The 13,861-nt window shown below is 36.1% G+C and overlaps 2 protein-coding genes across 2 annotated transcripts in view; one reads left to right on the top strand and one right to left on the bottom strand.

Moving 5' to 3' along the window:
* Positions 1-6,156: 6,156 nt before the first annotated feature.
* Positions 6,157-7,302, bottom strand: atox1 (antioxidant 1 copper chaperone). The gene is made up of 4 exons (XM_039680374.2): positions 7,159-7,302; positions 6,908-6,980; positions 6,481-6,631; positions 6,157-6,401 (listed from the first exon to the last, which is right to left on the bottom strand). The coding sequence occupies exons 1-3, from the start codon at positions 7,162-7,164 to the stop codon at positions 6,507-6,509; spliced, it is 204 nt and encodes a 67-aa protein (XP_039536308.1). The 5' UTR covers positions 7,165-7,302; the 3' UTR covers positions 6,157-6,401; positions 6,481-6,506.
* A 534-nt stretch (positions 7,303-7,836) lies between these two features.
* Positions 7,837-13,861, top strand: part of slc36a1 (solute carrier family 36 member 1) — a 53,001-nt gene continuing 46,976 nt past the window's right edge. The window contains exons 1-4 of the mRNA XM_039680376.2: positions 7,837-8,037; positions 11,940-12,049; positions 12,655-12,766; positions 12,843-12,933. Coding sequence (XP_039536310.2) covers positions 12,022-12,049; positions 12,655-12,766; positions 12,843-12,933 — 231 coding nt within the window. The 5' untranslated portion in view covers positions 7,837-8,037; positions 11,940-12,021. The remainder of the gene's footprint in view (positions 8,038-11,939; positions 12,050-12,654; positions 12,767-12,842; positions 12,934-13,861) is intronic.

Raw genomic sequence — 13,861 nt, forward strand, 5'->3', positions numbered from 1 at the left:
GGCTTTTGTTACCTTGAATACATGATTGCACTTGTCTCATCCTGCATAGCATCTCACAGCCATGTCCTCTAGGCTCAATATTTTGAAAAAAAGAAAGGAATTCTATTCAATGCCATGTAGCATTTATCAGTACATTTTATCCTTTGCACATTTTACTGTTTTCAAAAGTACCAAAGGGGAAAAAATGCAAATATTCTAGATGGTAGTTATTTGACACTGGATTTGTTACAGTAGTTGTTAATTTTTGCAGGGAAAGCCCTGTTTGAGCCTGTAACCAAGCAGCTGTGTCTGACTCCTGATGTGTGTGCGTTATATTTAAGTAAACAAAATCACACTATTAATTTCATTAATCATGAAAAAACAAAAACAAATTCCTCTTTCAAAAGATAGATTCAGGCACTGCACAAAATGCACAAAAAACCTCGGCCAACCCCGTTCCACAGCCTGTCACACACCCAGTTTCACAGCAGTTTTTTCTTCTTCTTGTAGAGAACATTTCCATTTAAAGAAATGTAATTTTGAACTGCATTTCTATTATTTACACAGTTTATGAAATTTCAGTGTTTTCAGTCTAATGCTATACAAGACTTGACTCTTTTGTGATGTAGCTACTCATACACATAATTACCCATTTTTAACGCGTTTTTATTTCTCAAATAATAAAAGCCAACAGAGCTTTTGCCGAAAATTGAGCTATATACAGTACTATCACAAATACATCATTTTATCTATGTTGATTATATGAAAAGTGAACAGCAGGGCTGTCAATTATTTGTCAAGGAGATAACCGATTCTTAAACATGAGAAATAGTTTAAATGCGGCAATGAAAGGTCCACACTACAAAATGAAATTGCAGAATGTTAATGCTTATTTTTGACAAAACACAATCACATATTCGTAATGGGAATGGCCTTTAATTAGAAATGATTCAAGGATTATTTTGCATAGATGTTACATTTAAATCCAATGTATTCTCATCCCAAGGCGTCATATACAACGCTTTTACCAAAGCGTACAGGGCTGGATTACGAGTTCAGAGGCCCCTGGGCACAATGTCTTGTAGGCCCCCTCTTGAGCAGGCCAAATGTATATTTTGTCCAAGGATATTTTAATAAAATGGCATTTATAGTTTTACTGACTTAATAATTACTGTTATTTGAACTATGCAGGAGTAAAGTTCATAAATGGTTGTTCTTTCCTATAGGAATTTGTATAACTATGTTGGGTGCACCCTTAATATAGCATTTACAGTTTTACTGATTTACTGTTTCTCTAGGGGGATTCGGGGGCATGCTCCCCCGCAAGAAAATGTTGTTCATTTTAAGGTTAAATGCATCAATCTCGTGCTCTTTGAGAGATCAAAATGAAGAGCTTCAACCCACGAACTGCTCGTTGAAAAAGAAAACGCATTGATTTGTACCAGGACAATAAACAGGGCTCAAACATCTTTTTAGTTGAGTCTCAGTCTACATTACATTATCAATGGTGTTTTAGGATCCCAAACAATTATTATAATAATGTAATAATGATTTATATAATTATTCCTATGACGTAAAATCCACAAAGCTTATAAATGTACTATATAAATGAAAATGAATATTTCAAAAGTAGCCTATATTTTAGTCTACATTACACTATAATATAGGAGAATTAAAATACTTTTGTCCTTATTTCTTCACTTGCAAGAAATAAACCCTTGAGCTTGTATTTAGGAGAAAACACCAGATGACCATGATGATTGCGTGAGGAGAGTGCACACTTTTCTTTAATTCACCCAGCACTAACAGGATGCCTATTCTTAAAGTCTTGTGCTGTTTTATAGAGGCAAAAATCCATATCATGGTTTCGATTTTATTTCATTGGCAAAATATAATGCTAGAGACCTATGTTACTGTAGGTTATGTCATTTTACATCTCATATGTGTTGGGAAAAGGGAGAAGAGACTTCGGCAAAAGGCGGATTCGAACTCCCATCGAGCGCATGAAAAGCTGATTCACACGCTTTGCGCTACGACTTACGCCACTTCAGCTGTGACATGACTGGCATCTTTTTTTTTCATAAAAGACAGGCACTTATAGTTTCGTTTTATCAAACCGTCCCTCACGGCCTCGAAACAGGACCTAATGGTCAATCCGACCCTGAAAGCGTAAACATCCAACGCACATGGCACCCTTTAGCATCAATATAACACGCTTTGGTTATGGGTAGGTTTAGGTCTGGGGTAGAGTTAAGGTTAGACCACTAGGAGGCACCTTCTGCCCCATATACTGTATATCTGCTGCATCTCATATTGACGCTAAAGGGTGCCATGTGCATTGGATGTCTACGCTTTGGCAAAAGCATTGTATATGACGCCTGTGTCCAGAGGCAAATGAGCAATTAATATGAGCATCACAGATTGGTTTCAGCAACTTCTAATATGTTTATTTAATTCAATTCAAATGTTCACTCATGAAGACAGTCACTTGTCGTCACCTACTGACTTAATGATGCAAGTCGGCCAAACACTCCCAATGCTGATACTGGTGAAATATAACATATTCAAGGACCATATAAAATATTATGATATTTATTTAAATGTGTTCATTAAAGGCTAAAATCTTTCCAGTATGTTGTTGATTTTGAATTATAATAAATGTGACTCAGCTAACAGTTTTTGTAAAAGTACATGTTTTACTCAGTTCACTCCTATTGAGCATGAAGCCCTTATTGTGTCTGGTAATTTCTACTTGCAAAAACCCTTGATGACAAAAAGACAAATCTTAAGGTAGCCTACAGCCGACTTTCATCCATCATTTAAGGCTGTGTCTGAGAACTGTCCCTCCATTTGTCATACAAAGAAAAAAAAGTGAAGGAACTAAGTCATTAATTCATAACTTGTATCCTTGCTGGGTTTCTTTGCCATTCGCTGCTTTATCCAGGCGGCGGGAAACACGCAGATCTTTTTGACGCGTTACAGTTGTGAGGAAGGCTTTTCCAGTCACATGGCCTGGATGGTTGAGCATTCCTTGCATTTTCTCTTTTCAATCCAGCCATTCCACACAACAAAAGATCAATTGTGTGGACACCGTAGTAGCATGAGCGAGTTTCCATCTCTATTCCCATCATGAAGACAGTCTTACTCTCGTCTTTTGGTTAGTTGTTGAGTCTGATGTGTACATACCGGTACAACACTGCTGCATTCTGTCCAGACTGACATCTATTTCTGGAGTTACATGGTATTGTTTCATCAGTAAATAAATATATATTCATAGATATAGGCAGTATACAGTTGTTTGCCCTGCTGACAGCTCTGGTTTACAGCTATTGCCTGTCAACATCTCCTCTGTGCTTTCATAGGCTACACCCTTAGAAATTTTAAACCAGCTTGAACAATGAGGAAAAGCAAGTCGCTGATTCACTCTTTCAGATTCTTTTCGGGTAAGAACATGTCCTACATCAATGAGAACAATGCTACTCACGTTTATTTTGTGGATCTATATTCCACACACCTGACACAGCTGATAAATGTGCTATAGACATATTGGTATCCAGCAAACACCCATTTCTAAAGTACAAAAATGTGCTATAGACATATTGGTATACAAACACCCATTTCTAAAAGTACAAAAATGTGCCTATTGGTATCGAGCAAACACCCCTTTCTAAAGTAGCTACAAAAATGTGCTTTATTGGTATTCAGCAAACACCCTTTTCTAAAGTACAAGCAGTGTGCAGTCATTTGTATTAAAATGAGACTTTGTCCCGTGAGCTGCTGATTTCAATGCATTCCTAAGGAGCAACTTGATGACTCTGTTTAACTACATTTTGCGAAACAGCTCGTATGGCATTTCTTTGTTACTCTCTTGTGATTGTGACACTTGTACTTATACTATGTTATCGGAGATTTGTGGTTTCCCATGTATATAGCTTTTCATGTTTATAGTTGACTTGCCAACATCAACGTCAATGGTTTTGGGGCTTTTTGCATTCAAAAATTGTATAAACGTTTTCTTGGGCTTTATCGGGCAGTATAGAGCTCTAATGTTTCACGAGAATAAGAACAAAACTGCCTTCCAATAGAATATAGTAAATGTTTAACATATAGGCAATGTGATAGACTCAAGAGATCTTTAACAGGGGGTCTGCACATTTTTGTCGACCAATCCTCAAAATGCAAGAATTCAGAGAGTTTAATTTTCTCTTCACAATATGTAAACTAACCCAACAAACCATTAATAATAAATCATATAAATTCATGAATGTATACATCTCTGAGTCCACCAAGGGTGTCATTGAGCTGAAAAAAACATTCAGACACTCAATTTAAAAAATGATGCTTGGAAAATTGGTTTTGTTGAAAGGGTAACATTGCCCCCTTCTGGTGACGAGGCTAAAAATGTAAGCCTACTGACAGAAGTCCATTTTATTCACAAATAATATAAAGATGTGATTTTGTACTGTAACCAAATATTACTTCATTAGGTGCCTTAAAGGGATAGTTCACCCCAAAATGTTAATGTAAACTTACTCACCACCTCAAGTGGTGGGAGTTTTTCTCTTCTGTTCAACACAAATAAGTTATTTTGATACAGTAAATGTTTGTAACCAGACAGCTGACGGTAACCATTGACTTTCATAGTGGGGAAAAAAACAAATTCTGTGGAAGTCAGTGGGTTCCAATAATTGTTTGATTGCCAGCATTCTTTATGACATGACAACATTTTTGGGTGAACTATCTCTTTAAGGTGTTAAGTAACAAAGCATTTTAAATCAAGTTGAAAGGGTCATTAAAAAGGTAAGAATTATATTAAGCATTTAAGCTCTCTCAACAGTTATATTAACATAATTTGTTGAAAAATATCTATATTTGTTGAAATATACAACTAAAACCATAAAAAAAAACATTTCTGTAACTTAAAATAATCATTATCTGATATAAAATATATAAAAAACTAAAAGAAACAAAATTTTAGATGGTTGCAAACTAAAGGCAACATTTTTTGTTTGCATATAGTTGAACTTGATGTACTAAAATAACACAAAAATATATTAGTATAAAAACTATATAAACATAATTTAAAAATAAACTTATAAAAATGACAACACACGCAGAAAACTAACTAACACAATTTAACCCTAAAACAGGCAAGGGTGGAAAATGATCATCACTTTTAATATCATCTGGACTTAAGTAAAACATATCCAATTGGAATTTTTGAAATATTTGATTTTATGAGTTGGGATACTCCAGGATACTTTGCCCCATTAGGGTGTAAATAAAAGGCCCACGCCAATGTTTCTGATTTATTTGATGCAAAAAAAAAAAAAAAATGTAATATGCTGCATGTATGACATGTCTAAGAGTCCTACAATTGAGACATTTACATTTCTTATATTTGTTCACTGCTGAACAGTTTTGTCTTCAACCTCAGTTGTGGGAAACTCAAGCCCTTGAGGTCCACTGTCCTGCAGGCATTCTTAATCAAACATATAATGTGATTTATGATACAACTTTAAAGTGAACTTTTGTATGATAATTTTAAAGTAACCCTAAAGACTTAAGTTAGACTTTACAGGTGTGTTTGTTAATCTGGTAACGTAGCCTATCTCAGGGGATAGGCTACATTTCAAAATATGGTAAATAACAGCATGATCAACATATGACTTAATTTTCAATTTTAACATCTTAAGACAATCTTCACAATTAATATTAGCAGATGTATTGTATTTTCTTCTTCTTTTCTTTTTTTTTTTTAGAAAAAAGTCAGATTAATATATGCCTACATTACACTAAGTCAGAACGTCCACTATGGGCAGACATGTTGGCTTTAGGTCAAACTGACAAAATGAACACAGCAAATTTGAACCAAGTCATGTGACCCACATACTCAACTATGATTGACAACAGCACTGGATGAAAAATGATTTATCGTGCACCCTACAAGAAACTAAAGATAAGAATAATGTGGTACACATTGCCTGTTTTAGGGTTAAAATGAAAATATAAAATTAAAAACTAATTTAAAATATTAATAAGAAGTATAAAGTAAAATAATTAATAATAATTTGTTACATTAATATTGCACTTGCTCAGCACTCAAAGTGTTTTACACAGATAACTAGTTTTAAACAAACGCCAAACATTCACAAAGTTTTGTTTTCCTCCAGGTTATACAGGAATCTTTATTTGAATCATCATCTGACTGACAACAATTCCAAGCAGACAAGCGTGGGATGAAAACAACCACACAGTAAACGGTTATATTTCCACATTATTATAATTGACAAGAAATCTGCCTTATATCAGCACTTCATGATGCTCTGCTGAACAGATTTCCTTCAGTGGTCCCGAAGATACACGATGATTTATCTGATGTGTGACGAACCCCACTTCATAAGCCTCAAAGCAGCACGATTCTATTAAAACATGGTTCAAATAGAATCAAAATAGAGTACTATCACGTACTTTGCAATTAATGACAGCTGCTTCTCTCACCTTTTAGTTTTTTAATGTATAATATTTCATTTTGGACCGATGTAGGTAACAGTTTTCCCAGTCTTTTTCAGTGTTTCCAGAAGAACATCTGTGTCTTTGTCTGACTCAATGAAGACCTTCTTATTGGGGAGATCAATGTCAAACTTGACATCTGTTAAAATAAAAATAAAAAAATAAATAAAAAAACACACAACTTTACTATGAACCATGACAAAGACTTAAAGGGGCAATGCCCACAAATGAAAAGGCACATCTAATTAAGAAGAAAAGAAACTTCTTCGAAAGAATTAAAGAAAGAATTAAACTAATGTAACGTTAGTTTCACTTTCACATTCATCTGGTTTAAATAGCTTTACAGGTTAATACACACGGTTAAAATGACTTACAGGAGTAGACTGTTTGAAATATGAAATATTTAAATGCCTACCCAGTTTTTTAAGCACTCGAGTTACTGCACCAGAGCATCCCTCACATGTCATGTCAACAAAAAACTCGTGAGTCTGTCCGTGAGAGAAGAAAACATCTTTGATTCAATTCTAAGAAAGAATCACAAGTTAGCTACAAAGCTAAGTGTCTGAGAAGTTATCTTTTTAAATAAGTGATACGATATCCAGATATCTGCAGCAAACTATAAACTGATCTTTGTGAGTTACATTTTTTGATTAAATGTGAAATTACCGTCATGATCGATCCGATTGTCCCTACCAGCTCAAAAGTCTACAGACTCCTTTTTGCAGGGACTTGCTGCACATATGATGACGCGTTGTTTAGTTTAGGGCTTATCACTAAATTACTAATATTTCTGACGAAAAGCTTTCAATTGAAATACCAACTAAACGTACATATTTCCACTCAAAGGGCGCATGTTGCGAGACTTCTCTATAATAGATATCACGTTTGTGTTACGGTTACAAGCAACGAGTTACTTAGTTTTCATACAATGTACAAGCGTTTTAAAAACGTAAAAACGTACAATAAACAATTGTACTTGATCCCTTTTGATCAACGCTCCATCTGTAGAGATAATAACAATAGCAATACTACTAATAAAAAAAAGCAAACAAACAAACAAATAAAGTAAATAAATAAGAAATAATGAAATACAAAAAAAAAACCCATGCTAAATCATACCGAATGTGAGTGTTTCGGCATTTTTACGCATAATTTACGTTGCCAAAGGCATAACATGGGATGTGGATAGAATTTAAGAGTTAAACTCTTTATTTTCAAAAAAGAAAGACACATTAGTCATGTTTGTTGTTTTGCTCTGTACCATAGACTGTAAAGGCAGAAGTGATATCAGCTGACCGCCACGTGTTGATGGTCATGTGACAACAGCAGCAATGGGAGGACGCGTTGCGTTGTATTGCGTTGCGTCGCGTCGCGTGACGCGTCGCAGCAGAATCAGATCTCAGCGGATAGGACTAGGAGCACAATTCGGACATCAGGCAGCAGATTCGGATCAGATCATGTTTGCTCATCTGTTCGCGTCTGTACTGATAGCATATCCGGGTTCAGATAACTTTATGAGCTTCATATCATTCAGCTGTGCTTGCGGTAAGTCCACGTTTGTAATGTATGTACGTAGCTATTAGCTAGCATAAACAGGAGACGATATCAGGTGTGACAGCATTGACAGCTGAATGCTGGCGAGAACTTCAGGACATATTGGTTATTTTTGAAAGCATTACAATTTATTACTACAGATTAGCCTACTGTTGTGAACGCTCTGAAAGAAGACAATTAAAGAAAATACACTTCAAGATTGAGTGATTTCCCAATCCTAGTATTTCTTAGTGCTGTTTCCTGTATAATGTTATAATTATATTGTTATGCTGGTAACATTTTACATAAGGTGTCATTAGTTACCTATGTTAGTTGAACTAACATGAATTAACTAACGACACTTCTACAATATTTATCGTTAATATTAGTCAACGTTAATCATAACATTTACTGATACATTTTTTATAATCAAAATATTTATTTGTAATATTAGGTAATGCACTGTGAACTAACAATGAACAAACAAACAATTATATTTTACTTGCTAACATTGACAAATGATTTGAAAATATATATTAGTTCATGGTAGCTAATTCATTTCACTAATGGGACGTCATTGTAAAGTATTACCATAATTGCTAATACAACTTTGCTAGTCAATGTCAATGTCTTTGACAGAAAAAATCAGAAATGTTAGACTGTTTGTTGTTACAGGAGCACCAAATAAGATGAACTTACTTCTTGTTGTTTGTATTTCTTTTAAAATCATTAAACTATGGCTACAAGATGTTCCCTTAGATTTACTTAGTTGATTATGACTTATATTTAGCATCTTTTTTTATGCAACCTGTCTATTAAATTTGCTTCAATAACAAGTGAAATGCATGGTCATCATGAAAGGCTTTTATTTTTCCATTGATCTGTTTTTATATTGATTTGACTTCTAGACGGAGGATTCAATGGGAAAAATGTTTAAGGCAACGCTTGATGACTCCAAAGTCAAACATTGATTTTACATGTGTCCTAGCATTGAACAGAGCTGCTTTGCATTATCATATATGTGGTATTCATGCTCGGTTAACTGTAGCAAAAGAGCTTTATGAGGCTATCATTTGTGGTTTAAAAATTTTAGTTACAGCTTTTACTCAGTCACTGAAGGAGTTTGCTGAATTGTCTAACATCTTTCCACATATGTGGTTGGGAACAGTTTCAAATGGTTGTGACATCTTTCTGACATACACAACTGGTATATTTCACAATCATGATGAGTATTAATATCTGAGTGTCACGTTTAACTGATGTTAGAAATATGGAACAAGCCAAAAGAATGGTCCAAACAGTTGAGAGAAGATATTATCACCGCCCTTCACAAACAAGGATACAAAACAAAAGCGAAAGCACTAAATGTTCCTAGAGAGAGACACAGTTGGGAAGAATAGTTTGCAAGTTCAAAGTTAAAGGACCAGTGGTTACACTACCTGGACGGGACAGAAAAATTAGGCTATCAATAGCTGCAACTAGATTTCTGAGAAGGCAGGTTCAGAAAATCCATTGAGTGACTGCAAAAGACATAGGTCCTGAAGCAAGACTTGGTGGCAACAGGCACTGGGGTTTCAGCTTACACAGTAAGCCAAGTACTAAACGCATGCCGGAACTCCTTCACCACTACTGACCCAAAAGCACAAGAAAAGTCAACTCCAATTTGCCTAAAATCATACAAATAAGCCACCGACATTTTGGGGATTCTGTTCTGTGGAGTGAAACTTTTTGGCCCTATATATCAGCGGTATGTCTGGGGGAAGGAGAATGAAGCATATGCTGAAAAGAACACCTCCTACAGTTAAGCATGGTGGGCTCGTGATGCTCTGGGGCTGCTTTGCATCCTCTGGCACTGGAAACCTGCAGCGTGTAGAGGGCAAGATGGATTCATTGAAGTATTAGGAAATCCTAGGAGAAAACATCATGCCGGCAGTGAGGAATCTGAAGCTTATGCGTTATTGGAAGCCTAGAAATCTAGACGCACCCTCGCGGCAGCAAAAATTATTTTGCAGCAAAGTGTGGTCTAGCAACTCTCCGTTGGCTTTCGAAGTGGAAAAAACAAACTCTGGTCCGGCCAATCACGTTGTGTATAGAGTTGGTGGGCGGGCTTAACACAAATGACGGCAGAGTTGTGACGGTTCTGCGCCGTGATTTCCATAGGTGATTTCCCTGCTACTTAAAAACAAACAAGATGCTGCTGGTGAACAGCGGTCTTTCGATTCGGCTTTGGCCGCGACTCTGGGGGACTTGGAGTTAAGAGAACGTCACTTAAGTCATTCTTAAAAAAGGAAGATGTGTTCATAGTTTTGACGACAGGATATGGCAAAAGTTTAATATATCAACTTGCTCCGCTGGAGGGAAAACGCATTGGATTCACTCATCCACAGCCGTTCGTTGCTCTGGTTGGTTGTGGCGCTATCCTATTGCGTGCAGAGGGATATTGAAACCTTTTATCTTTTAACTTTATAACTTTTTTACCTTTTACCTTTTATCCTGCCCCTCGGATTGAGGTATGGCAATTGTGAGTTCCCAGACCTAACATCTTGATAGGTCTTGCTTGCCAGGCTACGTTATTGGACCTTCCAACAGGACAATGATCCCAAGCATACCTCAGATTTCACCAAAGCTTGGTTGCAGAAGTAGTCCGGGAAGATACTACAGTGATGATCACAGTCACCTGACATGAACCCCATAGAAGATCTATGGTGGGATGTAAAGAAGGTGTTTGCGGCGCACAAATCCATGAATATTACTGGACAAGGGAAGGGCATTGTTTTTGAGGAATGGGCTATTTGGTTTTTGAGAAATCTCATTTGCAGCAGGTCATAACAACAAAAGGGTGTTCTACTAAAGCCCCTTTCACACAGAAATTCCAGGAAATACATGGATAATGTGTCCCGGGATTGTTTGGTTTCGGTTCATTCATTCACACTGCCAGTGATTTGCCGGGATCTGTGAGTGCGTTCACTCACAACCCAGAAAAAACACATGACGTCAGGATGAGACTTGTAACGTACGCGTCGAAAACATGCACACGCGCATACCGTTCCACAAAGCGGGTGAACGATCTCAGCATCAGCGCGGATAGTGAGGAGCTCCTGGTCTTTGCTTCATTCCAGTTTGCAGACATTTGTTCGTCCTTTCTTTGTTGATTACGAACACAAACTTTCTTCTAAAAGCAACAGAGTCGCGCGATGGCACAAGCGTCATCACTATAACACACCCCTTACGGGATTGGTCCTGGCTTTTGTTCACACACCGCGCGTTCCAGGACTGATCCCGGCAATGTTACTAGGTCCCCAATCCGGCCTCGATGCCGGTATCAATCCCGAGGTCGATCCGGCCTCGATGCCGGTATCAATTTCCCGGGATCAACGCGCTGTGTGAAAGAGGCTTAAGTACTAAAGATTCTTGGCATGAAGGGGTTAAATAATTTTAAAACAGCAGAAGACATTCAACGTTACATTTTCAAATGGGAATTTGGGTGCATGAATTAACCATGCACCAAAACACATTTATCGTGTTGAGCCATTTCAATTACGTTTGTCTGATTGGTTTATTGCAAACAGCTGAAAATCTGTACATTTTGCCAATGAATCTGATTTGCAGTGGAAGTTGAATCATTTTTATATATCTGACAATTAGACAACACTTTAATAATTCTTTCCTCATCATTTCCTCTAGATGCAAAATACAGAGTGTGGCTGTGAATGATGCAGTAGTTCATATGAGCGGCTGTGTGAAATTCTCACTGTTATTGAAGTGTCAGATATGACTAATGTTAATTGCGTTTTGCATGTTTGAAATCATCATGTTGGTTTCAGCTCCAAGAGATGACCCAGAAAGGGCACTGTGTGCGTCATGCGTGTGTTACAGGAGGGCTATTAACTCTGTTCATTTGTCTGTGATCACAGTTCCTGTAGATGCAGCGTCTCCGCAGGGAAGCTTTTGATCAGTGAAGCTATCAGTGGCAAATTACACCCTACCAAAGCAAACATGGCCTCTGGTATCAACTATCAGGATGGTAAACCAATTTCCTTTGCAATATGGAACAACGATTGTGACTTGATAAATGAATGAACAAACATAGGCTACACTATTGTTCAAAAAGTTTGAAGTCAGTAAGATTGTTTTTGTAAAGAAATGAATACTATAATTTTGCAAGGATGCATTCAGTTGATCAAAAGTGACAGTAAAGACATTTATGATGTTACAAAATATTACAAAATATGTTTTTGAGCTTTCTATTCATTAAAGAATCCTCAAAAACAGTGTATCGTGGTTTCCACAAAAAGCACATCTGCTTTCAACACTGATAATAAGAAATGTCAAATCAGCGTGTTTGAATGATTTCTGAAGGATCATGTGACACTGAAGACTGAAGTAATGATGCTGAATTGCTATCACATGAATAAATTGCATTTCAAAAATTTCATTAAAACCAACAGTTATTTTAAATCAAAATGGTAATTTTTTTCACAAGTTATTACTGCTTTTATGATGACTTATTTAAAAAAAATAGAAAAACATCTTGCCAACGCCAAACTTTTGAACCGTGGTGTATGTGTTTTTTCTTTTCTTTTTAATGTTTAATATTATATAAAAGCTATATCTGTGTTTTGGTCCTAGGCCCAGATTATTCTGGAAGAGACGAGAGCCCCACTGAAGATGAGCCCATCCGCTCGCCTGGTTCCCCTCGGCAGACGGAATATGAACGGATCGGAGGAAGAACAGGATCCTCGTAAGCACTGTGATCTTCGCCTATTAAAACTATTATGTTCATTGACCTATTTTAATTGTTTTGTTTTTCCCCCCAGTTTTTTTCAGACCATAATTCATTTACTAAAAGGAAATATTGGCACGGGACTGCTCGGATTGCCTCTGGCTGTCAAGAATGCAGGACTCGTGGTAGGAGAGAACATTTAATTTGGAGATTAATGCAATTATGATGTCGCGGTTTTATTTTTAACTGTTCTGGGCTTGTGTTCTGGTTTGTATCCTCATTTTGGCAGTTGTTGTATTTGAACATGATCTATTTCAATGTCATGTCAGCCTTTTCTTTTTATTTATCTTTTGCTTCTCAGTAGATGTGTGTTATGAGTGTATTAGGAACTTCCACACCCTTTGGTTTTTGAACAGGGAACACAAACCGTGATTGTTCTTGTCTCTGTACACTACAGGCTTCTGGTTAGAGAACAGCATTTTTGTTCGCACTGACTGAGATCTGGTCTTCTTGTGGTAGAATAGGGTGTAGCAAAAAAGAACTATATTGTTTTTATAAACTATGGTATTTTTTATAAGAACAGAAACCTAAGCACATTTAGTATAAATATAAATGCAACAAATAAAACTTATGCTATATACTTGTAACAAAAAATAACTGCAATATTTAATCACTCCTATTCTAAAATATTTACATATAAAATAAGTATACCACATTTCTGCCAAAATACCATGGTTAGAGTTAGTGTTACTACTATAGCAAATCCATGGTAAATATTGGTGATCAGGGCGACTTCTACAAAAGTTTAGTTTCACTGGCAAGAAAATCAAAAATAATTTAAATAAAAATGCAGGCTTTTTACAGAGTTTAGGGAAACAAAAGACTAGAATTATAACATTTATTTAAAATGTAAAAAAAATAAAACTTTAATCATTCATATTCTGGTTTCAAGATATTTGTTTTCCTTCCTCGATGTACAGAACTTTTAAAAAAAATTGTGTCAGGAAGATTTCTGATGTTTTTATTTTAAAGAATAAATCTTTTTTCATAGAATAAAAGTGAAATTATTTTTGAAAAATATATACTTTAAAAGAATAATACTTTAAAAGACAT

This window comes from Pimephales promelas, chromosome 9 (assembly GCF_988280905.1).
Source record: "Pimephales promelas chromosome 9, fPimPro1.hap1.1, whole genome shotgun sequence".
Taxonomy (NCBI): domain Eukaryota; kingdom Metazoa; phylum Chordata; class Actinopteri; order Cypriniformes; family Leuciscidae; genus Pimephales; species Pimephales promelas.